The following is a 25,577-nucleotide window of genomic DNA, read 5'->3' on the forward strand; positions in this document are numbered from 1 at the left end:
AGAAAATGGATCTCGGCGGAATCTTTGCCTTTTTTTAAAGTTCCGCTACTTTTGACGTTGCACCTTCAAATTGGCCATATAGCATCTAAAGTGCTGTTGTTTTACTTCTTAATAAGTATAATGTATAGTTCTTGTTAGCTGTAAAAATATTAAAGGGTGTTATAAGTGAACGTTAGGTGGCTACTGAGTCAAAATTTCAATTAAAATAAATTCAATGTAATATTTTTTTCCAGATTTCCAATCACGATTTGCCGAACTAGCTGACATACCGTTTTTTGTGTGTTTTGAAAAAATAACCCTTCATCAAAAAAGATCATATATTGGGTTCTTATATTGATAATTTAATTACAGCTTAAGTGCTTCTTTCAGCCATGCCATTTAAAAGACGTTAGGAACGTCTGGACACCGTTACCATGACGACAGTTACAACAAACTTCAACGAGTAAATAAGTTTCGGTGTCTGCGGGCAAAACTTATTTTATTTTTCCTTTGTGTTAAAAAAAGGGAAGTGAAAAATGATTCCTACATCCGATTCTCTTCTTAAATACAATAATCCGATGTTGATCAAGAATTCAGAGACTAAATCTCCAAAGGTGAGTTTGCTGCAGTCACATTGAAATGGTAGGTTTGTACATTATTTGGACCAAGATTTATGCGGCAGGACCACCACAACATAGTAGATATGTGCGTTAAAATAAATTCCAATATAACCAAAAATGTAGGCCTATGTGGTTAAAAAAATTAAAATAAATAAATAATAATAATTCAATTAGGCCTCCAAGTATACTTAATTAATTTAAATAGTAATTTTTTCAAGGAAGAATAAATAGTTTCTAAGTTGATTGCTTAAGGAGTGTCTTCACCCAAAGGGGAAAAGAAAAAAAAAATTAGCTCTTATTCTGGATTCAGTCTTTGATGAGAGGTTTTCTTCATAAGGATATCCAGACTGTACTTGTATATATTTTACACACCACACTTTCCTTCCACCAACGTTTTCATTTGCTTGGATTCAGGACTTTAAACCACCACCCTTTGGAAACCTTACACTGCAAAAAATTTAAATCTAAAGTGCTCTTAGGTGCATGTTTAGATTCAACTGGTACATTTTCACATAACTTTTCTGTTATCTGGTATTCTCTGGACAACAATCCCTCAGCAGCCATCAGATTTCCAACCAGCTACTCCACCTTCTAAATCAAAACCTGCAACGAGTGAAGACAATAAGGAAACCAAGGAGGTCCTGGAAGCCATTTTTCCACCCAGGTATGCCCATGTTCTTATTTAGTAAACTGTCCTATTTATTTCAAACAATTTATTCTCAACCATTAATGTTGCAGGGAATGGATGGACGGAAACCAGCTTTGGGTGCAGAAGGTATCTACTGCTCCGTCTACAAGAGCAGATGTTATCCAACTGAAGGAAAAGCTGGATACAAAGCTGCAGCAGAGACAGGCCAGGCTTACAGGCATCTGTCACATCCGCAGACAGCTTTATTCTCAGTGTTTTGGTAAGGACTTGCTGGGGATGCAATCAATATACCCACCATCATACACTTCTAATGAGAAGTTTACATTGCTACACCAGTCATTTTTATATTTTTGGCTCTTTGTTGGAGCAACTGAAGCACTCTTGAGTTGGAAGGGTTACACAGCCACTGTAATTTAAATAACTGATCAAATAATGCAGCTGGAATTTGTTTCTGTTTTTTCCTGTTAACTATACAAAAATCTTTATATATATATATATATATATATATATATATATATATACATATATATATATATATATATATATATATATATATATATATATATATATATATATATATATATATATATATATCCACTAATATTTGAATAACAGTAGTGTAGCAAGCTTGCTTACACACTTTTTAAAGTCATCAAGCTTCTTGCATCATTATGTACAACTGACCAAAGGTATGGGGGAAAAAAATGTAGCATTAATTTTAACTTGTGAGTTTTCCTTGGATGAATCCAGATTTTAAAAGAATACTCTTGATTTTAGGCAGGCTATTCAGAAAGTTTGTTAGCCTTCTACAACTAGTTATGAAACATTGTCTTATTTCATTGCTCAGTTTTCTCCCAAGTTTCAGTCATCTGACACAAACATTCAAAATCAGATTGAAGGGAAATTGTTTAGATGTTTGGGAACCATCAAGGTTCAAGCCTTTAAAAGGCCTACATGAGTCTTCATAGCCTACGTGAACTGGAGTGTTTCTGACTAAAAAAGAATGTCTGTTCCAAAGTCAATGCCTTTGAGCATGACTGAAATATGCAGTTGAAAATTTCAGGAAAAGCTAAATGATCTATAGAGAAAATAGCAAATCAGCACTGTGGGTCTTCCAGTCTTGAGTTTATACAGATGTTATTGAACACATTAATCAGGGCAGTCTCTGTACTGTGGTTGGCATGGAAACCTGACTGGAAGATGTTTAGGCAGCTGGTCATTATTAAAGGATTTAATTGTTGAAACAACTTTTTCAATTTTCATTTTACCGATAAAGAGGAGGTTTGAGATGGGTCTGTAGTTCTGCGGGATTCATTTATCCGCGCTTCTCTTTTTCGATAAAGGTTTGATAATTGCTGTTTTTATGCCTTGGGGAAAACACTTGACATAAGGGATGTGTTTATGATTTGAATCAAATCAGAATCTAAAACAGGTTTAACCTTCTTAAATCCTGTGGGTAAAATATCAAGACAGCAGCAGGAGGAGCTTAGCCGCTGAACAATTTCCTAACTCTTACATTTATTAGGCGGAATTGGAGCATTTTAACTGAGTTTTCTGAAATAGAGTCAGTATTGGCACTGGAGTTGATGCTGGTGGACAGACTGCTTTTTCTTATACCGTAAATTTTCCAAGTAATGACGTTTGCAAATTCACTACTGGCCTTTTTATACTGTAGATTGGACAGAGACTACTGTCCACGAGAATTCATTCTTATAACATCTCTTTTGATACTTAGATCAGGGGGAAACGGTTTCAAAGTAGGCTAAACAGATAAAAAAAAAAGTCCACTAGCGCAATATCAGTAGAGAAACAGTCATGTTTAAAACTCTAAAATTCGAAATATTTCCTCAATTGTGTGTTAGCTATTTAACATGTTGAGTCAATCCAAAAATCTTAAGCATGTCCCTCAGTTCTTTTGCACCCCCGTCTTCAGGGTTGTCAACACATACGTTAAAGTCCTCCACAAGAATTAAGCTGTCATGTTCAACACATATCAGATAAAAGTTAGAAATGATTAAAAAAAAGGTTTTTTTTGGACTCTGGGGCATCTAAACATTCCGAAACATGAAAAGGGCCCTGTACTTGGACAGTGAATCAAACAGATTAATGAATCCTCGCCATGTAGGACCCTTTGTAAATGGTGCTACCCAGTCTCCAATAAAATCTGATTATTTTTATCCAGCCATGTCTGTTAGAAACATAAAATCAAGATTTTGAGGAGTAATTAATTAATTGATTTAAAATTATTTTCCTGACATAGATCTTTAAACAAAGATATTCCATCTCTTCCATTCGGGTCCCTTTTCACAGAAGATGTTATCAATAAAGCCAATTGATCTTGTAGAACAGGCACATTTGATCAGTTTATTCAGGTAGGAAACTCTGAAGATTTTATTTCCTGCTGAAGGTGGCGGGACAGGGCCCTTAATTACGCTTTAAAATTAGTCTGTCTTGCAGTGTTATGAACTCTAATCATGTCCCTGCAATTTTGACTTCCTCTTAGCAACATCATTCCTATGTGAACGACAAAGTTCTTCACGATTGGATGGATCTTTGCCATTCTTATTTGAGGCTTCAGACTGGAAGCTACAGCCAACATTCAACATTTCTGCATTTTTCTAGTTGCAGAAGCTTACCTTGTCCAAAAAAGTAGCTTAGGGAACAAACTGCTTTTTGCATCTGAAGAAGACCTGTTTCTCTGAAGTCTTGGCCAGGTTTTGTCATCTAGATTTGGCGTCAACACTGTCTGGGGTCTTTTCAGATCTGGATCGGATTGTTTGTTCTTTGGCTTTGCTCCAAGAGTTTCCCAGTGTGACCCTCAAAGGGGGAACTTTTTAAAACAAGATGCACCAGAACACCGAATAGTCTGCAATATTTTAATCAAAGAATTTCTTTAAAACATTTGTTAAAACATGGCTTCAGGCCTACTACTCTGTCCCTGGAAAGAAAAGAGATCATAGGAAATAAGGGCAATTTAAATTATTAAAAAAATAAAATAAAATCAAAACATGCAATGCAAAAGGAAATGAATTAGTAACTCAAAATAAAAGCAAACCCTTTAGTAACTTCAATAATAAGCAAACAAAGGGTAAAAGACAAAAATTCCAGGACTTCAAAGGGAACAAATTGTCACTGTCCAAATTCATAGGCCTTTCAATGTGGCCAGAGGAGTCATGCCCCACTCGCTCAGCCTGTCCAAGCAGCAACAGGTTTTGTCGAGAGCGGCCAAAACAAACACCTGCAAAAAAAGACAGCACAGCGTCCGAAGCGCTGCAGCTCCAAGACAACCCTAAACCAGAAAGCAGATTAGTAAACCTGTAAATTAAAATCTAAACGGGAAGCTTATCCAGGAGTTGAAACACAGCCTAACCAGGGGGAAAGTGGGCCAGCACGCTGCACCAGAGCAATGCTGCAGAAAAACATGGCAGGTATAGCACCAAAGCCCAGCCACAGATGGCACTTACGATTTCACATTAGCAGATCAAGCACACCAGCCACTTAGGCAGCTGACATGTAGGTAAAACAAAGACAGATGCAACTTGTAGAGGCCTGCTCAGCTATAAGGCCACCTGTCCTGCCCACCAATCAACGGCTTGCTTCTTGCTACACTTGGTGCACAGAGAGGGCCTGGTGGAACACCATCCCACCACACCAGCTACCAGTGTGGTTATTTTCATTAGACTCGGCCTGTTTCCCAAAATTCTAAAAAAGTAAGAAAATATAAGCAAGCGGGAAGCAAGGAATAGATGCGTCTGACCGAAGCCGACCATTTGGTTAATTGTTATAGGCTATGATTAAAAGCTGGGTCTGTGCCTAACTGTACAAACTATTTTAATTTAGATTAACAATGCCTGGAAAAGTAGCTAAAGCACCAATGGTAATCAGTGAAAAGCTTGGGAGTATCTACAGACAGAACATAGTTTCTCTGACTCTTGGAAAGGATTGTTTATTCAAATATTTCTGGAGATGTATTAGTGTATAATAAACTGAAATGGAAAAAATTTGTAATTTTTTCCACCTGGAACAATCACTTTAAAAATTAAATGGGACAAACTTATGAAATTCCTGTAAATGTTGTATGTAGATTCAAACCTAAGATTTCTACTACATTTTTTATCTACATGACCATATTTGTCAAAATTACACAAGACTGGATCACTTATAACTTTGACAATGTATTAATTTCTATCATCATTAGATGAATTAATCCGGCAGAGCACCATAACCTGTGCTGAGATGGGTCTGCTTCTGCTAAGAGTCAGAGACGAGAGTCAAATGACCATCAAAACCTACCAGAAGATGATTGAAAGCTGCATTCTTTATGGCAGCAGAAAGGCGCTACAATCTGAAATTGAAACAGTGGATTTAAATAAAAGGGTAAGGGCATCAGTATATAATTTATTACAATGAATAAAACTTTTTTTTTCTTGTTAATAAGCCGCATTTAATCATTTCAACCCTTTCTAGCTTAAACTATGTTATTGGATTTTCGTTAAAAATCCAGCAGAGAGCACTCTTTGTTTCCAGATGCAACTGAAAGCTGTGGACTTCCTACTGTGTCTTTCACATTTGTAGGTTGAAGATCTAGAAAGGGAGAAACAGGATCTGCTGAAAAAAATGGATGAACAGCAAGAGGAAAATTATATAAGGATAAAGAGTGAAGCTCACAGGATGGAAGTGCTGGAAAGCAACTACAAAGAAGAAATCAAGGTTTTGAGGAGAACCATACAACAGTTAAAGGTGACAAAATGTATATATATACACATACACACATTTTTGTGACATGTAGGATTTCCAAACATTTATAGAAATACATTTTGATTGCAGATGCTACTGGAAGGAAGCAATACTCCAGAGAATTGAAGCGTAACAAGGAGGAAGGCAGACTCACAGAGTTTGTCAAATGAACAAGTCTCAAAAAATTCTGCATTTTATTTTTAGAGCATCACAAATATATTTCAAGCAGTTAACATGGCCACATTGATGTTTAGGATTTAGTTTTTGCCAGTTTCTTTTCAATAGAATGTAGCCAATTTGGTTGATTTATAAACCTATTATATGTTTGTTATCTGTCAGTCTAGTGCTTTGATCTTTAAGCTCCACGGCTTTCTGTAGTTTGAGGTGGAGCCTTTCTGTTCTTGTTCTTGTTTTTCCACATTTTGTGTATCACCAAATGTACAAGAGTCAGAGAGCTGGACTGTTTATACTGTTTAATCACTAAACTAATAAAAAGGTGCAAAAGTTTGTGGTTATGATTTAAAATCTGAAACCGTTTATGTGGCACAAATCATTTAGAAAATAACCCCCTCCTCATTTGCATAATGAGACAGAAATGCATACAGAAATGTAAATACAACAGGCAGAAATGTAAAAAGGGCAGACAGAAATAAACAGCGGCGAAGAAATAACTAAGGTAAAAAAATACAAAGGAAGAATAAAACAGAAAAAAATATTATGACATGTACATAAATAAATACTTAAGTATAAGTAATTAAATAATTAAGTTGAAGATTGTAAAGGACAAAAAAAAATAAGGTAAATATTACAAAGGCAAATAAATAAAGAAACTAATTAAAAGAGTTATATACATTTATGTCTCACTGTATAATTTATTTTCTACTTACATTTATTTGTTTATTGTATGTTTGTTGGCAATTAATTGTATGCTTACATATTTATTGAGCATTTATTTATTTCTGTATTTATTTTTAAATATGGCAGAGTTGGTCCTCCATAGTTAAGGGCGATAATAAATGTTGTATATAATGTTCCTCTGATTTGTCATACTTTAAGCTATTATGGTGTTAAAAGAAATATCGAGGGATTTTAAACCTGCTGCGGAGAACATTGTCATCAGAGATAGACTGAAAAACGTTCGACTAGTATGTCTCAATAAAGGCGTAAAACCGTATTTATTGTAAATAATCTTCGAAATGAAATCCACCGTTTTAGGGCTTATATGGTTAAGAATCGTGATAATGTTAAGAATATCTTTAAAAGTTTCCTCTTCGGTCAGATTTGAGTCAGTTTTCTCATCAATATGCGAGAGTTTAGAGCGACGCGCGCTCCCGCGAGAGGGGATGCAATTCTCGGCAGGCATGCATTTCTCGGCATAACACCAGTCTGTTTGGTAAAGCCGCTTCTGGTTGCCAGGCCACGGAGAAGACAGCCAATCACAGGGCAGTGATGTAAGGACGTAAAACACATTGCTCTTACGTAAAGTGACAGAAAGCTATTTAATAGCAAATTTGTCTTTTCTGCTTATCTCCTTTAAAATATTTTATTTGTTTCCACCAGTTTAATGACAACAACACTATCGCTATCCACTTTATAGAACCTGCGCAATATAGAGTAAATCTGAAAAATACTGACATTTTTAAATCCTTTAATCGTTTTTCTTGAAAAACAACCAAGTATATATATTTGCTTTATTCCCCCTTTGTTTTCCAGTTGTCTTTCAGTCTGTTTTTAGACTGGCTTATCCATTTCTGTACCCTGCCCCTGATTTTGTTTTAGGTAATGTCTTCAACTGAAACATTTATGCACCTACTGTTTATGCATTAAAATTAGTGTAAAATAATGGGAAACTTATGACAAAGCGAGAAGTACAACTTTTACTAAATTTTTGGCAGCAACACATTTTCATAGCAATAATAATTTGACTATGTTTCAGGAACATAACTCACAAACATGCTTTTTAACTTAAAATCAGATAAAAAAAAAACCTCAAAGATTTATCATCTAATGTACTATCCTGTAGTCATCTTTACATAGAGCAATGAATGGAAATTATTTTAGAGAATTTTACAAATTAAGTGAGGTATTATTTCCATTAAGCAGTATGTGCTTTTAAATTTCTAAATAAAATAAAGGGGAAATCATTTTCTTCCAGGTCTCTCCAAATTAATGAATAAAGTCAATCTGTGTGAAATACTCTGTATGAATACAGCTTCTCTAGATTTCCTTGGAGGCTTTACAAGATCATTGTTCAAGAATTTTAAACAATACAATGAGGAAGGAATACATTTAGAAACAGGCATTCAGATAGAAAAAGTTCTTTGGACAAGTTAGTTTAAAATAACACCTTTTTCAGCATACAAAAAGGTAATTGTAGTGGTAAACTGAATCCACACCATCCTACTAAAATAACCCAGTGGCATCTTCAGGTGGCAGCGATTTTTTTCTTTTTTTTTCCAGCAGGGACAGGGAAGCCCAAGCCGGTTGAATTAAAAGCTGAATTAAGCCTAATTCTGGAGAACCCCAGGAAAAAGGCTTAAAACTGAGGAGGGGGTTCAATATTGACTTATTAAAGACACTATACAGCCAGACCTACAATGGAAAATATAGCCATGTTTCAGAGTGGTCCATTCTAGACCTAAATTCAGTTTAGAGTTTGTACCAGGACTTGTTTCCACTCTGCACTTAATCTAAATTAGTCATGGTATTGGTGACTACATGGGTGTTTTTGAACACATTTCCTTACATTTTAAAATAATGGGCTGTTTGTGTTTGCCTAAAACACTGAATTCAATAAAGTACATTCCTTTTCTGTTGTTTAATGTAACAAAATGCACACAAGTGTAAAAGTTTTAGGGCAAGTCACTGTAACTCCAACAGCATTGCATATCTAGTTATCACTCTCATACGTGTCATTTTGAGTTTACTTTAACCTACAACACTGGAAATGGGTGAAGGTGTGAAACCATTTCCATTATTATCTGTCTTACAAAATCAATCCAATTAGTTTTGGTTCTGCAGAAGCTGTCTTAGGCAAACTATCCTGTAGTTCTTACAGATAAAGTTTTTTTTTTCTATAGATGACTAAACAATATAGCTTCTCATTTTGTTATTTAATGACTTCCTCTTAAACTTCATATTAAGTATAAACAATATTTAGTGGTGTAAAATGTTTGGAAAGAGACATTTAACAAAGCCAGTAGCTAATTTTTCTAAACCAATGGCTTAACCTGATGGTAGGTTAATGATAGTAAACTTACAAGCAATTTCCATCAAAATATGACTTCTCATCCTCCCATTATTATTCACTATTTTTATCCTTTGAAATTCAAAATATTGAAATCTAACAGCTTTACCTTAACCAACTCGCAACTGGTTTTGAGGACTCGGAACTTAGGCCCATTTTTATTTTTTTTTATCACAAATAGTCCACTAATAACCAGTTATGCTAATAAATAAGCTTTAATTAAGTATGCTATTGTATTTGAGTTACATATGTAGATATACATATGTAGTAAACCTTTTTAAAAACTGCCTACTCTGAATCTTTATATTTGTGATATTTAACAATTCTTTGAAAATGTATTTCCCCTGTAACAATCTTACTGTTCTTGCTTTTGTTGTCAGACAAGCATATCTCACATCAGTAAAAGTGCCTGCAGAGAATAAACAACCACAAACAACAATACAATAATGTAGTGTCTTCTTTCAGTAGCTTCTTCAAATCAGCTATAATGCAGAAAGCTACAGGAGATCCACTCCAGAGGCATCACCATCTAGTTTAATCCTTTGTAAAAATAAATAAATACTACAAGATTTAATTTCTCTTTGGGATTGATAAAGTGCTTTTTAACCGAATTGAACAAACAAAACTGGAAACTGGTTCTGTGCAGAAATATGATTGCTTCTCTTATTAAATCTTTAGGTGAATAACCCATTCTTCATTATTTTTTTGATCAGCCCCAAGCAGTCCTAATTACACCCGGATTACGGTACTTCTTAGAATAAAGAAATGAGTAACATGACCTGTCTCATGTGAAGCAGCCTAGAAACATTTAACAAATGCCAGTCTTGTCTGGGACATTTTTTCTCATAACACACAAAATCATGTAATTAAAACAGATTTATGTATCTCTGGTTATTTTTGTCTGATACTTAAAGCAGAAGAAACCTGTAAGGCAGAAATCCTTTTTTACAATATGCACATGAAATAATAAACTGAATTTTGTGCATGAATGCAAAGATCAGAGACGATGCTGAATATATGTGTGAATAAAAAAAAAAAATACGAGTGATTCATGCAGATGATTATTTACTCTATGATTTTAGTTATTCCTCTTCTACGTTTGTTTCAGGCTCTGATCTAATTCATGTCAGATGACTTAAACTGAAGCTACATGATCAGATATCACCCCAACTGAACCCAGGCCAATAAACTGAGTCAATGTTCTGGTTAACACTGCACTGCATCTATCTTGCAACTTATCAAGCTTTCAAATCTGTGTGGTCCACACACTAACAATGTCACGGTGACTAACCTAATCTGTACGTGCAATCCACAAGAGAATGATAGAATTACAAGTAACTGAAAGTAAACATAAACAATTTTAAATATCAATAAAAACAAAAGTACGAAAACTGGATTATCATACTCAATTCTTTCACCATGTCAAACTAGAACATCCATCTATATATTAAAAAAAGTGTCTCGAAATCCCTGATATAGAAAAAATAGAGGAGAAAGAACAACATCTTCATAATCCTGCTGATTAATGCTTTTGGTTGGACATGATCAGGTTTAGGTTGAATAGTTCTTAAGGGTTCTGAAGTGATAGTAAATTATTGGTAAACTTACCTAGAAATTTTCTTAGATACAAAAAACCCTCATAGTAGTTGATTTCAAAACAAAATATGTATACAGCATTTACGTTTTATGTCTTTATCATTGCACAAGAAAACATTTTCTGAAAAATATTCAAATAAAGTGAAACATGACATTGTGGATATGTTCAAATCAGTCAAGACATGCATATAAATGATACATTTGGTAAAAGCAGGTTCTATACAAGAGAGCAGACCTTTAATATGAGCAGAATTACACTTATTACATTGAACTGTAGGTTTCAGTGATGACTTCTTCCTTCTTGTTGTTATTAAAACCTGACGAGTGATTTCTACAAGCACAGGGCTTCCTACATCATCTACAATGAAATGTCTCCATTCCTGATACGAACTTCTCGAGCCATCCTGCATACTTCACAGAATCCACAGAAAAAGGTCATGAGGGCGTCGTTGCAAACCGTGCCCTGCAGTTAGATAATGATGAGAAGAGTTAACAATAGGGAACTTGTGTTAAGAAATCTATGCAAGCTCAGTTTTCATCATCTCAGGGAAAACTAGTGTTTCCTTATTTATGAAATCTCAACCTTTCTTAAGATCGAAGGTTTTGCAAAATGTCTGCTTTGTTTTACATGAGAAGATTTAGCAAATTTCCTACCTGAATACCATAGGTCAGTCTCATGTGAGTCCTCATGGCAGTCATGCCTCCTGGCACACAACCCAGGCAGCAGTTTTCACCATACTTGTTTGCAGTGTAACAGTGCAGAGCCATCGGACAGAAGCAACCGAGGGCACCTAAAAAAACCACATTCTATTAAGACAGTTTGACAAGCAAAACAGTTTCTTTCAGACCATCATAAACTATAAACATGTTTTATGGATATGTTGTAAGATTCCACTCACAAACTAAACAGTCACTAAAGCAGGAACACAAGCCTGTGCTCCACTCCCCAGTCTGTACGTTCGTTCCATAGCCTCCTGTACCGGGTTGACTGGTGACCACTGGGTTTGACATTTGGACAGGAAACGTTCAAATTCAGCTAGTAAAAAAACCTGGAAAGAGATTAAAGACTGTTGTGGGTGGAAGAAGAGATGACAACATTTCTTTCCATGCATCATAACACAGCTTATGAAACATTTAAATGTCACCATTTGGGTCTTTTTTTAGAAAAGCATCTAATCAAAGTTTTAGTGCTCACAAAATACAGAAAAATGTTAGATATAACCTTTGATTGAGCAGACTTTACAAAACCCTTCACTAATTACCTATTGTTTGTTTTAACAAAGCTTTCATATATTTGCTGAAATGCAATTCCTTTGTATACTCAATTACATACTCAAACTATTTTTTTAAAAACATCAGTTGCAGATTTATATTTTGAATGTCCTAAAAAACTGAAGATATACATTTTTAAACAACAAATATGCTCTAAATATATACAGATAATATATATATAATGCTCATTAGTTCTACAACAACACCTAACCTTTACTGGACTTTTAATAATTACAATTTTGTAGCCACAGACACTAAATGTAACCTTAATTTAGATGGACAGATCACAAGGTAGTAAAATATACGGTATGTCAAATTATATGAGAAAGTTTTAGTCTACATTTGAAATATCAAATAAGCTTAAAAATCCAATCTAAACAGTTGAAATTAATTACCGAACGGCTTCGTAGGTTAACTTGCAGACAGAGAGAAGAAACATGTCACTTACCAGAAGTCTGAACTCCGTTTGATCAACTGACAAGCTTCACACCACACAGGAAATTGTGACGATCTCGAGCTGTGAAATGCTGGTTCACCAACAAACTGCTCTTTCTGAGGATGAGAAAGATCTGTGGAGAATCTAAATGAGCAGTTAACAACAGTTAACTGGAAGAGGCTTCTTGGGGTCACAGTTCAAATGATACAGGTCACCAACAGATGAGCACAACTAAATCTATGTCTAAACTATTTTAATAAATGAATTCTTGTGAAAACTGTTGAAAGCACACATATTAGAAAACAGTTTAGTGGGAAATAGAAATACTGCAAGAAGCTCTCCACTATTATTTCATGGGAGGGTCTATAAAAGAGGGAGTGGTCTTTACATAGTTCTCTTCCTGCATCAACAAGACCAGAGGACAGCCAGGGCAAACGTATGTTTTTTTTATTCCAGTTTTATGTTTGGTGGAGAAGCTATTAGGAAACCCACCTTTCAAGGAATTTAGTAAACACACAGTCACCAACATGTTGTGGATTGGACATCTGCATTTTACTTTCTCCAGTCATTTCTTTTGGGATTTTAAGGGATTGGCCAGACAGTGATAATCTCACATCTGCAAATAGCTTGAATTGCCTTATTGTGATATATATTCTGTATGCATTGTTAGGTTTTGCTTCTGTGGAGTTCTGACAAAATTCCTTACTGTGACAATAAAGTGGTCTGTTCCTTCCAACTGTGTTAAATAATGAAGAAGCCCTATTTTCAAGAGTGAAAATACAAGAGAAATACAGCTGATTTCTACTTAAGCACTCAGGATTGAAGATTCAAGCTGAGTGGGTCAGGCTAAGGTGACAGTTTTTGCTTTTGATATTATAAATATATTGTTATACTGTTAAAACAATCAAAAGTTATTATCATAAACCGTAGGCTCTACTATCCTCCATGACATCTGATGAGAGAGGCCTAAGTATCATAATTTTTTGTTTCTATCTGAGCCAAATGATGGAGCGAATACTGAACAGAAACCATTTTAATATTTAAACTTAAAACCATCACATGTTTAGCTTTAGAGCATTCGCTTAAAGGCATTTTTTTTTTAGAACTATTAGGACATCCTGTAAGGAAAAAGAAGCCTTGTAAGACTTATACTATTGAGTTTGAATGATGTAACACACTTTTGTTTGATTAAAGTCCTTAACTAAATTATTTAACAGCTACAAAACTATGGAAGCCATTTTATTTATATCTATATATACATATATAGATATACGTATACAATTCAGTATGCATTTCCATTGGTTTGTCAGCTTAACTTTGGGCAGAAAAAAAAGTAAAAAAAAAAAACGAACTCCATGTCAATTAATTAAAAACTGTAGTACGATGAAACTACTTGATCACCATACAAAGCCCTTTCTCTTGATCTGAGCTAGAGAAAAGCCTACATGCTCTTAATGAATATTGCTTTCCCCTCATGATGAGCGTGAATGCCAGGGCCCGGTGGCGCCAGTGTACGGCAGCCCCGCTTCTGTCAGTGAGCCCCAGGGCAGCTGTGGCTACAATGTAGCTTGCCACCATCAGTGTGTGAGTGTGAATGGGTGAATGAATGTAGTGTAAAGCGCTTTGGTCAAGTCTCCTGACTTGAATAAAGGCGCTATATAAGTACATGCCATTTACCATTTCCCCCCAAATGGCTAATCGTTGCAATTCTTGACCAAATTAAAAAGCCATGAAGCTAAAACTGCAAATCCATATGTTATTTAATGCAGTATTTTTTAGGATTCAAGTTTAATACATTATGTGTTTTTAAAATTATGTTTAACCCTTTGACAAACTTTTCAGCAGAAAAAGGTGTCCTGTTCTACAGCATTCACACAGCAAATGCAACTTCTCTGATTTTGGTTTGTCAAAACATTATAGATTTCCTTTATAGAAAGTTTCTTTATATATTCCAGTTGTATGTTTTTACCCAGTTTTCTGTATTAGAACAATTTAATATTTTGAATAATATGATCAATGGACTGGCTTTAAGTTGAGATCCAATTTTAAACAGAGGAATACAATGATAATGTGATTAAGCACTAAAATTATCAGTTATTTGGATTTGAAACATTGCAAAAAGCACAAATTTTGCCGTTTAATGCAGAGGAAAAACTACTTTTTTTTTTAAGAATGTTGTTGACTGAGTACGAAGAAAGTTTAGATAGAGTGAATAATCTGCAGGCTGGGGTTTTCTTGTTAAAGTGGATTTAACTTTGTATTCTAAGAATTTCATTTATTTGGTAATCTAAATCATCTGTTGGTTTGTTGATAAACTAAAACCAGACACCGTTTTTTTTTTGATGTGCCAAAGGGACATGTCAAAACAAACATCTCTGAGATGCATTTGATATATTTTATTTCCAAGATGCTTCATCATTGTAAGATAAATCCAGAAGTGAAAATTAAAGAACATCAGAATGAAAACACAAAAAAATGGGACAGATCAAACAAGGAAACCGATTCCCTAAACATTGAGAGCAGACAGTTCTTCAGACTAGGTGGTTTTATTGTGTTTGAGCTCCTGCTGCCTTGGCTTCCTCTGATTGTGTGGTTCCTAAATGCTGCTTCATCTTTTGCTCTGCTTTCTGCTTCTGCACCGCCTTGAAAACCTGAGAAACGACACAGGAAAACTATTAAGTTTGGGTGTGAAACCGACCTTAAAGCACCAGTAAGACAAAGCAGTCCTTATGAATAACCCTCCATAAAGCAGAAAAACTGCTTAACAAAGAAACAATATTAGGAAAACTTCAATGCAAACAGAAGATTGGCTTAATTTATTCATTACCTTGATGCAGAACTCTTTCTTGGCGAGCCAGCGGCGGGTGGCCCGTCTGTAGTACTCTGGGGGGAAGGTGTAGGTGATGCCAAGCTGCTCACACACTTTCTCAAAGGTGTCAAAACGAACCAAACGTAGGTTTTTCAGAAGCTTTTTTCTACGATCGATGGCCATAAGCATGCGCCTCTTGTTAGCTTTGTCCTGGAATAAAACATGTTAAAATGAACCATTAGTGTCTGCTGGCTCAACTTTTTTGCAAATGGTAAACAAATGCAACTTATTAGCAGAACGGGGATGCTGTTTTAATATACAACCTCTACGCAGCAGTTTTAAATATAATAAGATGTTTAAAGTGTGACGTAAGTTGGAAACTTCCGACCACGGCTTTGTTTGCGCACATTTTATTTCATGTGGGTTTTAGTACACAGGATTTCCTGTAGCACATATAAACTCTTCATACCAAAGGAAGTTAAAGGGAGAGGAAACCGGCACACATGAAGACAACTCTGAATCATGTTAGCTTGTTTTCATAAAGCATGGACACAAAATGATTTAATATGCAGAGGGGGGAATAAATGACTTCACTCACCTTGTGGTGCTTCTGCAAATGCTCTTGATAGTTTCGAATTCTTGCAGTCAAAATAGCCACTGTAATGACAAAAATCAGAAAGGGAATACAACTGTCATCTGATGTCGATAAGGCTATATATATATATATATATATATATATATATATATATATATATATATATATATATATATATATATTTGGGTGTTAGAGACAGCTATTTCTGTTTGATATATCTAATAACTGATAGATGCACTAATATTTCAGTACTGAATTGAGGTTCACTGGACTACAAAAAATGTGCAGTATGCATTACAACAACACAAAGAAATCTGGGTACCCCAATAATTGTATTGATTTGAATACCCTTAACTACTTTTCACTGACTTACTGAAACACAAAATTGGTTTGGCAACTTCATTAACATTTGAACTTCATAGCCAGGTGCATCCAATCATGAGAAAACGTATTTAAGGTGGCCAGTTGCAAGTTGTTCTCCTGTTTGAATCTCCTCTGAAGATTCATCATGGGCACCTCAAAACAACTCTCAAATGATCTGAAAACAAAGATTGTTCAACATTGCCGTTCAGGGGAAGGATACAAAAAGTTGTCTCAGGCTTGTCTATATTAATGTCTCATTTTAGCTGAGGTGCAAATATTTTTGCACCTGTCAAATTTAGTTTTAATGCTTACTGCACATTTTCTTTTAGCCCAATAAACCTCAATTCAATACTGAAATATTAGTGTGTCCATTAGTTATTAAATATAAATACACATATATATATATATATATATAAACTGATATAGCAGTTGGAAACACCCAAATATTTAGAAATGAAAATAATTAGGATTATTAGGGGTGCCCAAACTTGCTCATATGACTGTATATATCATTCACTGGAGACATAACGTGCAACACCAACAGCTTCTCACCCTGGACTTCCACTGAATTGCGGTCATTCTCATCTCTCTGAACTTTGGCAATCAGTTGCTGCGTTTTCAGCTGTAGCTTTTCTCTCTGAGGAGACAAATATCACAGTTGTATATATCACTGACAATGAATGACCTGGTCAAAAAGCCTGCAGGGAATACTATATCCCCACAGGTGAAACATGGTGGTGGCAGTATTATGCTGTGGGCTACTTTTCTCAAGCAATAACAGGTGACATCCCCACTCTAAGCTTATCAATCCCTCACCTACTAATCTCTTTAAAAAATGCCATCCAAACCAAATGCTGTGAAAATGACAAAAATATGAAAAAAAGCTGAATGGAAATAATTCTAGGTCAATTGCTAAACCTAACTAGCAAATCATGTCACCCAATTTTGAATCATTAGCTTCAGCTATTGTTGATACCTTTTGTAGGAAAATAAAATATGAACCTGCAGCTCTTTAGATGTTAAAAAGAAACTGTCAAACTATAGAGTGATATATAGTTATAAATCCTTACATGGCTTGCCAGTTCCAATGAAAGAAGACGTTTGACAAGATCATCTGTCCTGTAAAAGAAAAGCAATGTCATACTTTATCAGACATTATTAAACTATTATTACACTATTAATCATTAGATCAACAAAATCTATAACATAGCTGTGGAGTGGAAGGAAATAGATCAAGTTTTTATAAAGGAATTGAAAAAAAATTGGAAAAGGGGAAAAAAAATAATCTGACAACTTCTAAATGCAATTCTTGTGTTTTTATAAAAAAAAAAAAAAGTTTGCAAACTGCTCAGCTTATTTCACTTTTACTTCTACTATAACATAAATCCTGCTAAAATACGTCCAGACTACAATAAGAGTAGTGTGTATTGTTTTGCGATGTCCCCCTATAAATGTCTCACTTGCCATTAGAGCTGCAACTAACAATTATTTTGCTAATTGATTTGTCGATTATTTTTTCAGTTAATCGATTAATAATCGGATAGCAAAAGGTTTCTGACAGAAGACTTTTTATGAAATCAAACCAGGTGAAATTAAAACATTTCCACTTAAGGAGTTCTGGATAGGGCATGTTGACAGAAGAAAAATATATAGATTTTTTAAACTTATATGTAAATTGTTAATATATATTTTACAATATTGGTATAATTACTGCTCTAATTGGGCTGCTCTGTCAGCTAAAGGCATGTTTTAGAGTCCCTATACTCCAGTTAACAATTAAGAGGTTACTAAATTGGTTAACGATTATTACAATAATCGATTAATCACGATCATTTGACTTCAGCCCTACTTGCTATGTCATTGAGTAATTTATATTACTGTTTTCATGTATTTTTTTTTTACTGTTTTCAAAGCTGCATTTAAAAAAAGTTATCAAGGCTGGCTGACTGCATAGTGAATTGGGAGGCAGAAATGTAGCATGTAGTATTCACATAAAGTACACCTTGTGCTGAAACAGTCTATGATATTGGCTAGTTGTTTATTTGACTGTCAGCAGGATTTTTATTTTTTGCTCTGGTTGCACTGTTGTGGCCAATTTATTTTTCCTTGGTGCAACTGCACAAAAGCAAGGTGCACCCAAACCACATTTTACACCGCTGCTTTACAGGTTCTCTTTTGTTTTGCTGTTTCCAAATTGCTGTTCATATGAACAACATTGGTGATTAAATTAGTGGTCAACATAAAGTTCCTTGACACAGAAATATAGATTTTTCAATATTATTGTAACAGAACAACCTGTTTTTGTCCGCTTATTTTCTGTCAGTCTAAATACTGTGTTGTGTGATAAGGATGTGGAAACTAAAACATGATTTGTCCAAGTAATCAATTACTTAACCAATTAATCGTATGTTAAAAATAATTATTTACTCCCCTAAAACATTGAAGATTGTGACTATAAAGACACAATATAAAAAGTACAGGACATGCAAATACTTTTGTACGACACCTTTTTGTATATTTATATTTTTTTTTTTTGTATCTAGAATTGCTTTCAGGTAGGATGCAAGTGCTTTTCTTACGACTGAGCAAGTGGGACGGCTGCATAATCCGCCTTCAGCATCGTTGGAGGAAGATCACCAAGCTGGCTCTCTGGTCCTGAAACAAGCCAAATTCTCACATGAGATTTCTAAAGCTGAAATAAGCATACTTAGTTTTGTAACAGAACAAAAAGCTGTTTTGAAATACCAGTCTTCTTCTTCTTTGCAACCCTGGCATAGTGTCTCACTGGATGTGGAACTGCAAATCCTCCTGAAACAAAAGAAAAAAACATTTAAGTTGTGCGTACTGGACAGAAAATTGCTCTTTTTGTAAGAAAATTTCAGGAATTAAAACATAAACAGAATCAAGACAAATAAAATGGAACAAAAATACAAAAAGAATAAAGTCAGTTTAGTCCAAAAAAAGTTTCTTAGGAGTTCATGGTGGTCTCAGTTTGATAAAACAACACAAATGTTTTTCTTTTTTTTTCTGTTTTAAGTACTAAGAGTCAGATTTCTTTTCTGCGTCAATAATATAAACTTATGATGATGATGATGCAACCGGTCAATATGATAAGACTGTTACTGAGTGAACCCTATTCAGAGCACAAGATAACGATTGCAACATTCCTGTCCTGCATCTCTGATAGCACCACTGTGCATAAAACTGATGGTGACAAGATAGTGGTTTTCTATTTAATCAAAACCATAAAAAAGTTGCTTCTTGAATTTCTGATTAGTTCTCATTAGAAACATAACCACATGTGCAACTGATTCCAAGTTCCCTTTTTATGCAGCAACAGCCATTTCTACAGAGCATAGAGTGTATGCATGAAGATGGATATGCTTATCAAAAACGTAACTTGTCAATCACACAATTTCATTGTAATCATCAGGTTTTAGGCTGTAAAATGTCAAAAGTTCCTCTTTCCATTAAGTGTATGATAAGAATGAGGTAGATTTGAGGGGGAAATGAAGACATAGCTTCTCTTGATTTAACTGATAACTATGAAAGACATTGCTTGGTCTGATAAGCTTGACATAAAAAAACAAAAAAGAAAAATAGAGCACATCAGTTGCGTTTGTCAGTCTTCGTAAAAACTGACAAAATCAATATCGCACTTTATTTCCATCTGCAGAACCCTTAAGTTATTATTAAGTTAATTATGAATGTGCCTTTTATCGTGCTTGCCTTTCATAATCAAAAATAATCATTGGATTTCTGAGAGATCATATCCATCGTCTTTTCGAAGATGTTTTTATTTTTCCCTATATATCAGCTGAACATTTCCTCCGCTAGTTTTATGTACCGTAGTGTGAAAAAGTGTTTGCCCCCTTCCTCATTTCCTGTTTTTTTTGCATGTTTGTCACACTTAGGTGTTTCGGAACATCAAACCAATTTAAACAATAGTCAAGGACAACACAAGTAAACACAAAATGCAAATTGTAAATGAAAGTGTTTATCATTAAAGGAGAAAAAAAATCCAAACCATCATGGCCCTGTGTGAAAAAGTGATTGCTCCCCTCATTTAAATATACTATAACTGTGGTTTTTAAACACCTGAGTTCTCTAACCACACCCAGGCCTGATTATTGCCACACCTGTTTTCAATCAAGACTTAAATAGGAGCTACCTGACACAGTAAAGTCCATCCTTAAAAGCTACACATCATGCCGAGATCCAAAGAAATTCAGGAACAATTGAGAAAGAAAGTAATTAAGATCTATCGGTCTGGGAAGGATTATAAAGCCATTTCCAAAGCTTTGGGAATCCAGCAAACCACAGTGAGAGCCATTATCCACAAATGACGAAGACATGGAACAGTGGTGAACCTTCCCAGGAGTGGCCGACCGCCCAAAATTACCCCAAAAGTGCAGCGACCACTCATCCAAGAGGTCACAAAAGACCCCACGACAACGTCCAAACTGCGAGCCTCACTTGCCTCAGTTAAGGTCAGCGTTCATGCCTCCACCATCAGAAAAAGACTGGGCAAAAATGGCCAAGAGAGTTCCAAGAAGAAAACCACTGCTAAGCAAAAAGAACATTAAAGCTTGTCTCAATTTTTCCAAAACACATCTTAATGATCCCCAAGACTTATGAGGAAACATTCTGTGGACCGATGAGACAAAAGTGGAACTCTTTGGAAGGTGTGTGTCCCATTACATCTGGCGTAAAAGAAACACTGCATTTCAGAAAAAGAACATTATACCAACAGTAAAATATGGTGGTGGTAGTGTGATGGTCTGGGGCTGTTTGCTGCGTCAGGACCTGGAAGACTTGCTGTGATAAATGGAGCTAACTATGAATTCTGCTGTCTACCAAAAGATCCTGAAGGAGAATGTCCGACCATATGTTTGTGAACTCAAGCTGAAACGAACTTGGGTTCTGCAGCAGGACAATGATCCTAAACACATCAACAAGTCCACTACTGAATGGCTGAAGAAAAACAAAATGAAGACTTTGGAGTGGCCTAGCCAAAGTCCTGACCTAAATCCTATTGAGATGTTGTGGTATGACCTTAAAAAGGCCATTCATGCTCGAAAACCCTCTAATGTAACTGAATTAGACCAATTCTGCAAAGATGAGTGGGCCAAAATTCCTCCAGAATGCTGTAAAAGACTCATTGCAAGTTATCGCTAACGCTTGGTTGCAGTTGTTGCTGCTAAATGTGACCCAATCAGTTATTAGGTTTAGGGGGCAATCACTTTTTCACACCTTCATTTACAATTAGCATTTTGTGTTTACTTGTGTTGTCCTTTACTATTGTTTACATTTGTTCGATGTTCCGAAACACTTAAGTGTGACAAACATGCAAAAAAAAAAATCAGGAAATGATGAAGGGGGCAAACACTTTTACACACCACTGTAGTTAAATATTCAGTTTACTTTCATGCAAGCACCAAAGATCCCAGGTTATATTAGGCAGATGTTAACTTTCATTTGAAAGCCCCAGAATTTTTTTATTGTTTTTTAGATCACTGACACAATGCATCTTTATTTACATCTTGATGTGGCACTTCAGATATAAATAAAATGAGAAAAAAGTGGTCAGTGCCATGAGACAATAAAGGGTAGGGCTGATTGTGGAGATGAGGGGTGGAAGGGTTAGTCAGTGTGTTCAGTTCCTGGCAGGCATATGAATATTGTACAACAAGGACAGGAAGCTGTCATTTTCACAATCAATGCTAATAAAACATACCAGAAGTTGCTCCTGAAATAAGTCGTTCCCAACTGAAATACAAAATTTATTTTAAATCTACTGACCCTGGGTTTAGGTTTTTCATCCTCTAACATTAGGATTATGGTTAGCCTTCAGGGGAGGGGATAAACCGATAGTAATAAGTAAGGTTTAGGCATCAAATCCACAGACTTTAGGTTTTGGATTCTTCCAAAACCTCTACTTTAAAGCTTTCTTTTTTGGTAAGTAAACAATGAACAGTGTTCAAACATCTGTACAAAAAGCAATCAGGGGTCCTTGATGTAACACAGCTTAAAATTAGAGTACAATATATAACTTTGAATTATCTTAAAGTTTATAATGAAACAGTTTAAAGGAAAAGTTGTTCAGTGTTGTAAGAGGACTCCCACACAGTCCAACTTGCAAGAGAAGATATTTATTTGCAACGTTTTGGTACATGACCTTCATCTGGCAAACATTTCTAGTGTATGAGAAGCCGCAATAAATAGGGAGTGGTTATTTCCCCAAAACAAATCTAATTCTCACGCATAAACCCAGAAGAAAAACACAGATCGTCAGATAATTAAGAACAAGAACACTGCAAATATAACATAGCACCCTACTGCTAGTAGGATGCCTTTTGCAAACTTATTAATTTTGAAGTATGGACAGTGAGTATTGAAAAGTAGAATGGGAGGCAGATCTTTTAGTTATCAGGCTCCTCTCCAAATACCAGTTTTAGTCCGTAAGGCAGACACCTTGTCTACTTTTAAGGGTAGGCTTAAAACTTTCCTTTTTGATAAAGCTTATAGTTAGAGTGGCTCAGGTTATCCTGAGCTATCTCTATAGTTATGCTGCTATAGGCTTAGACTTCTGGAGGACATAGGGACCCCTATTTCATAATTTTGCTTCCTTCATTCTATCTCTATTCTCCCACTCTGCAGAATCTCTTAGTTCAATCTCTGACGTTATGCTCTCTCTGCTTTTTCTCATAGTAGCTTCTGTTCCTGTTTGGCTGTGACTCCATCCTGGAGAGAAATATAAGCTGTGCTGCTGCCATCAACACCTTTGTTTATAGATGATGGGGTTCGGCCTGTTTTTCCTCTGTAGTCCTGTTTCTGAGTCTGTCACTGGCTGAAGTGCTTTCTTCATCCTCTGACATGGGAGCTGGCTCGGAGCTCGTCTGCCTGGCTGTGTGTTTCCTGGACGGGGCCGCCTTTTGCATCTCTGCTTCTGTCTCCTTGAACCCCAGTCGGCCTCAGCCGATGGCCGCTCACACTGAGCCTGGTTCTGCTGGAGGTTTCTTCCTGTTAAAAGGGAATTTTTCCTCTCCACTGTCGTTACAAGCAAACTTAGTGTGAGGGATTGCATTTGAGTCAATGAGTCGATGCAATCAACTGGTTTTCCTTACACAGAAAACTTTTAATCAATCTGACTGGATGATCCGGTGCGTTGTAAAGTGCCTTGAGATGACGTGTTGTGAATTGGCGCTATATAAATAAACTGAATTGAACTGAATTGAGCAGACTGCTGCTGATCGTTACATTGGGTCATAACCTTATTTGAGCAGCTGATTTGGCAAAAAGATGCTCAAAGCCGGTGCCTCGGAGGCGAAGGAGGGCAGGATTACTGGGTACAGAGACCTATGTCTGACTGAGCTATTTTTTTACCTGAATATTGTGATGTAGGAATGGCCCAGCATGTATTGTTTGAACAAAGTGGAAATTCAGCTGCAGTAGCTACCATTCATCCACTTTGGCAGCATAGGCAGTTTAAATAACATTAAAACAACAGCCTTTATTCACACCTGGCACACTTTTAAACGGATGAGTTTGTTTAGCCCCTTGGTCCAGACCTTTTAGACAGGTGTAAAAAAAGACCAGTGAACTCTAGTCAGTTTGACCCAATCACAGAAAGCACACGTCTCTTTAGATGCAACAAGCTACTGTGGCAGGTAGCATAGTAACAAAATGCAGCTGTTCTGTTGTCTGTTGCTTAGCAACACTGCTTCCAGCATGCAGTGGACATCCCTCATTTTGTGGGATGTATTTTCCAACACTGTCACAAATGAAATTTAAAAACTATATTGAATGAGCTGCTTGAGATACTTGCAATAGTTTTGCAAATTTAATAAGAGCATCAATATGCTAAGTAGAACTCCTCAGTGCAGAACCTCCATAGTAGTTTTCCTCCATTTTTGGGACTATGTTCTGCTGTAGTCTTTTCCAAGCAACGAGAACAATGATCATCACACGCATGTTGTGAGTTTTAGTCCACTTTCAATAAATGCAATTAAACAAAAAAAAATGTTTTAAAGTCCTCTTTTAATCTGGACCAAAGGACTTTCCTGTGTGAAAACACTCAAAATTAAAAAATGTTTTTACTAACTGAAGAAACCTTAATGTACTGTCAAATGGAGGCAGTCTTCATGGTGAAGTAGTTAAAGTCATTAAATTTATTTAAATGATCAAACATTGATTTTTATAATATGACTTGAAATTTGAAACTTGATAAAACTGTAACAGAGAACATCTCTAAAGGGTTTTTTCTATTACAGCATTGAATTATGATTATTACATGCATGAAACATATTTTGTAACATTTATTCATGGTTATTTAAATTTGGGCACAGAAAAAAAAATTTGTGAAACACAGTAATAGTTTAAAATTATCTTGTGCTTCTGTTGTTCTGCTCTGTTGAATCACACAGATTTAAGTGACCTTGAACTTTTTCACACACTAAGTTCTTATTATCTTTGCTTTGTTCCTTAATTAGCAGTTACCTTTATGTAATTGTATCACATACTTGAGTTCAGTATTATATGATCTTAGAGCCTGCAAGACCATAATATTTAAAGTTATCTTCCTAAGTAAGAGGAGCTAAAAGAGGATTTGCATTATATAAATCGGAAATACTACTCAATAAAACATTTAGATCTGATTAAGAAGAGTAAGGCAGCTATAATATGTAGCTAACCTGTCCAGGCAAACACATATCAAATAAACAATATTTTCTGAACTCCTTCTCTCTCTGTCTGCATGCTATATGAGAACACTTTCATCCAATAAGGTGACATAAACATTGAAAAATGATGCAGTATCTCTCTCAACAGCGCCCTCTGCTGGTGAAAGTGTTAGTGAGAGTAAAGCCCGGTCAGCAGCTTGTCAGAACATTTTTATCATAAATACCACGTTCAACGTAGTAAAATACCGTTTAATTTATCCAGAATTTAATTATTTTTCGCTCACCTTTGCTAACTGTTGGTCCTGATAACAGAGGCAGACGGCTGCAGCTCCAGGGTCTAACTGACACCGCGGAGGTTTCACGGAAAACACCCACAGAACACTTCAGAAGCGCCCGCAGGCCACAACTGGAAAACATTGCTAATAATGTAGATAAATAGTCAGAAAACAATCCTAATGAAGATGCTTTACGTTTGACATGTAATAACACCCGACCCCTACATGAGGTCCGCCATTTTAGGTAGACGTAGCTAGCCGAGTCTGGAAAATGATTACACTGCTAGGCGTCACCTAACAATCCCAGAGCGCATCGAT

The 25,577-nt window shown here is 35.6% G+C and overlaps 4 protein-coding genes across 5 annotated transcripts; 2 read left to right on the forward strand and 2 right to left on the reverse strand.

Annotated features, from left to right (window-relative positions):
• Window positions 1-345: 345 nt before the first annotated feature.
• On the forward strand, window positions 346-3,221 carry LOC119776906 (axonemal dynein light intermediate polypeptide 1-like). Its single transcript, XM_038275562.1, has 4 exons — window positions 346-593; window positions 1,157-1,263; window positions 1,338-1,583; window positions 3,182-3,221. The coding sequence occupies exons 1-4, from the start codon at window positions 516-518 to the stop codon at window positions 3,219-3,221; spliced, it is 471 nt and encodes a 156-aa protein (XP_038131490.1). The 5' UTR covers window positions 346-515.
• Window positions 3,222-5,448: 2,227 nt separating this feature from the next.
• LOC119776910 (axonemal dynein light intermediate polypeptide 1-like) lies at window positions 5,449-6,627 on the forward strand. Its single transcript, XM_038275570.1, has 3 exons — window positions 5,449-5,625; window positions 5,824-5,988; window positions 6,076-6,627. Exons 1-3 carry the CDS (start codon window positions 5,485-5,487, stop codon window positions 6,109-6,111), a joined length of 342 nt encoding a protein of 113 aa, XP_038131498.1. The 5' UTR covers window positions 5,449-5,484; the 3' UTR covers window positions 6,112-6,627.
• Window positions 6,628-10,908: 4,281 nt separating this feature from the next.
• Window positions 10,909-12,843, reverse strand: LOC119776908 (cornifelin homolog). 2 transcript variants are annotated; one of them, XM_038275564.1, is made up of 4 exons: window positions 12,549-12,843; window positions 11,728-11,877; window positions 11,483-11,619; window positions 10,909-11,291 (listed from the first exon to the last, which is right to left on the reverse strand). In XM_038275564.1, exons 2-4 carry the CDS (start codon window positions 11,837-11,839, stop codon window positions 11,187-11,189), a joined length of 354 nt encoding a protein of 117 aa, XP_038131492.1. In that variant the 5' UTR covers window positions 11,840-11,877; window positions 12,549-12,843; the 3' UTR covers window positions 10,909-11,186. The 2 variants fall into 2 exon arrangements, with proteins under 2 accessions (XP_038131492.1, XP_038131493.1); XM_038275565.1 differs by lacking the exon at window positions 12,549-12,843 and adding an exon at window positions 12,496-12,532.
• Window positions 12,844-14,912: 2,069 nt separating this feature from the next.
• mrps15 (mitochondrial ribosomal protein S15) lies at window positions 14,913-25,516 on the reverse strand. The gene is made up of 8 exons (XM_038275559.1): window positions 25,269-25,516; window positions 19,049-19,111; window positions 18,883-18,958; window positions 17,374-17,422; window positions 16,856-16,940; window positions 15,944-16,002; window positions 15,364-15,555; window positions 14,913-15,187 (listed from the first exon to the last, which is right to left on the reverse strand). Exons 1-8 carry the CDS (start codon window positions 25,399-25,401, stop codon window positions 15,083-15,085), a joined length of 762 nt encoding a protein of 253 aa, XP_038131487.1. The 5' UTR covers window positions 25,402-25,516; the 3' UTR covers window positions 14,913-15,082.
• Window positions 25,517-25,577: the final 61 nt, after the last annotated feature.

Source organism: Cyprinodon tularosa, unplaced genomic scaffold (assembly GCF_016077235.1).
Source record: "Cyprinodon tularosa strain WSP-4 unplaced genomic scaffold, ASM1607723v1 ctg966, whole genome shotgun sequence".
NCBI classification, from domain to species: domain Eukaryota; kingdom Metazoa; phylum Chordata; class Actinopteri; order Cyprinodontiformes; family Cyprinodontidae; genus Cyprinodon; species Cyprinodon tularosa.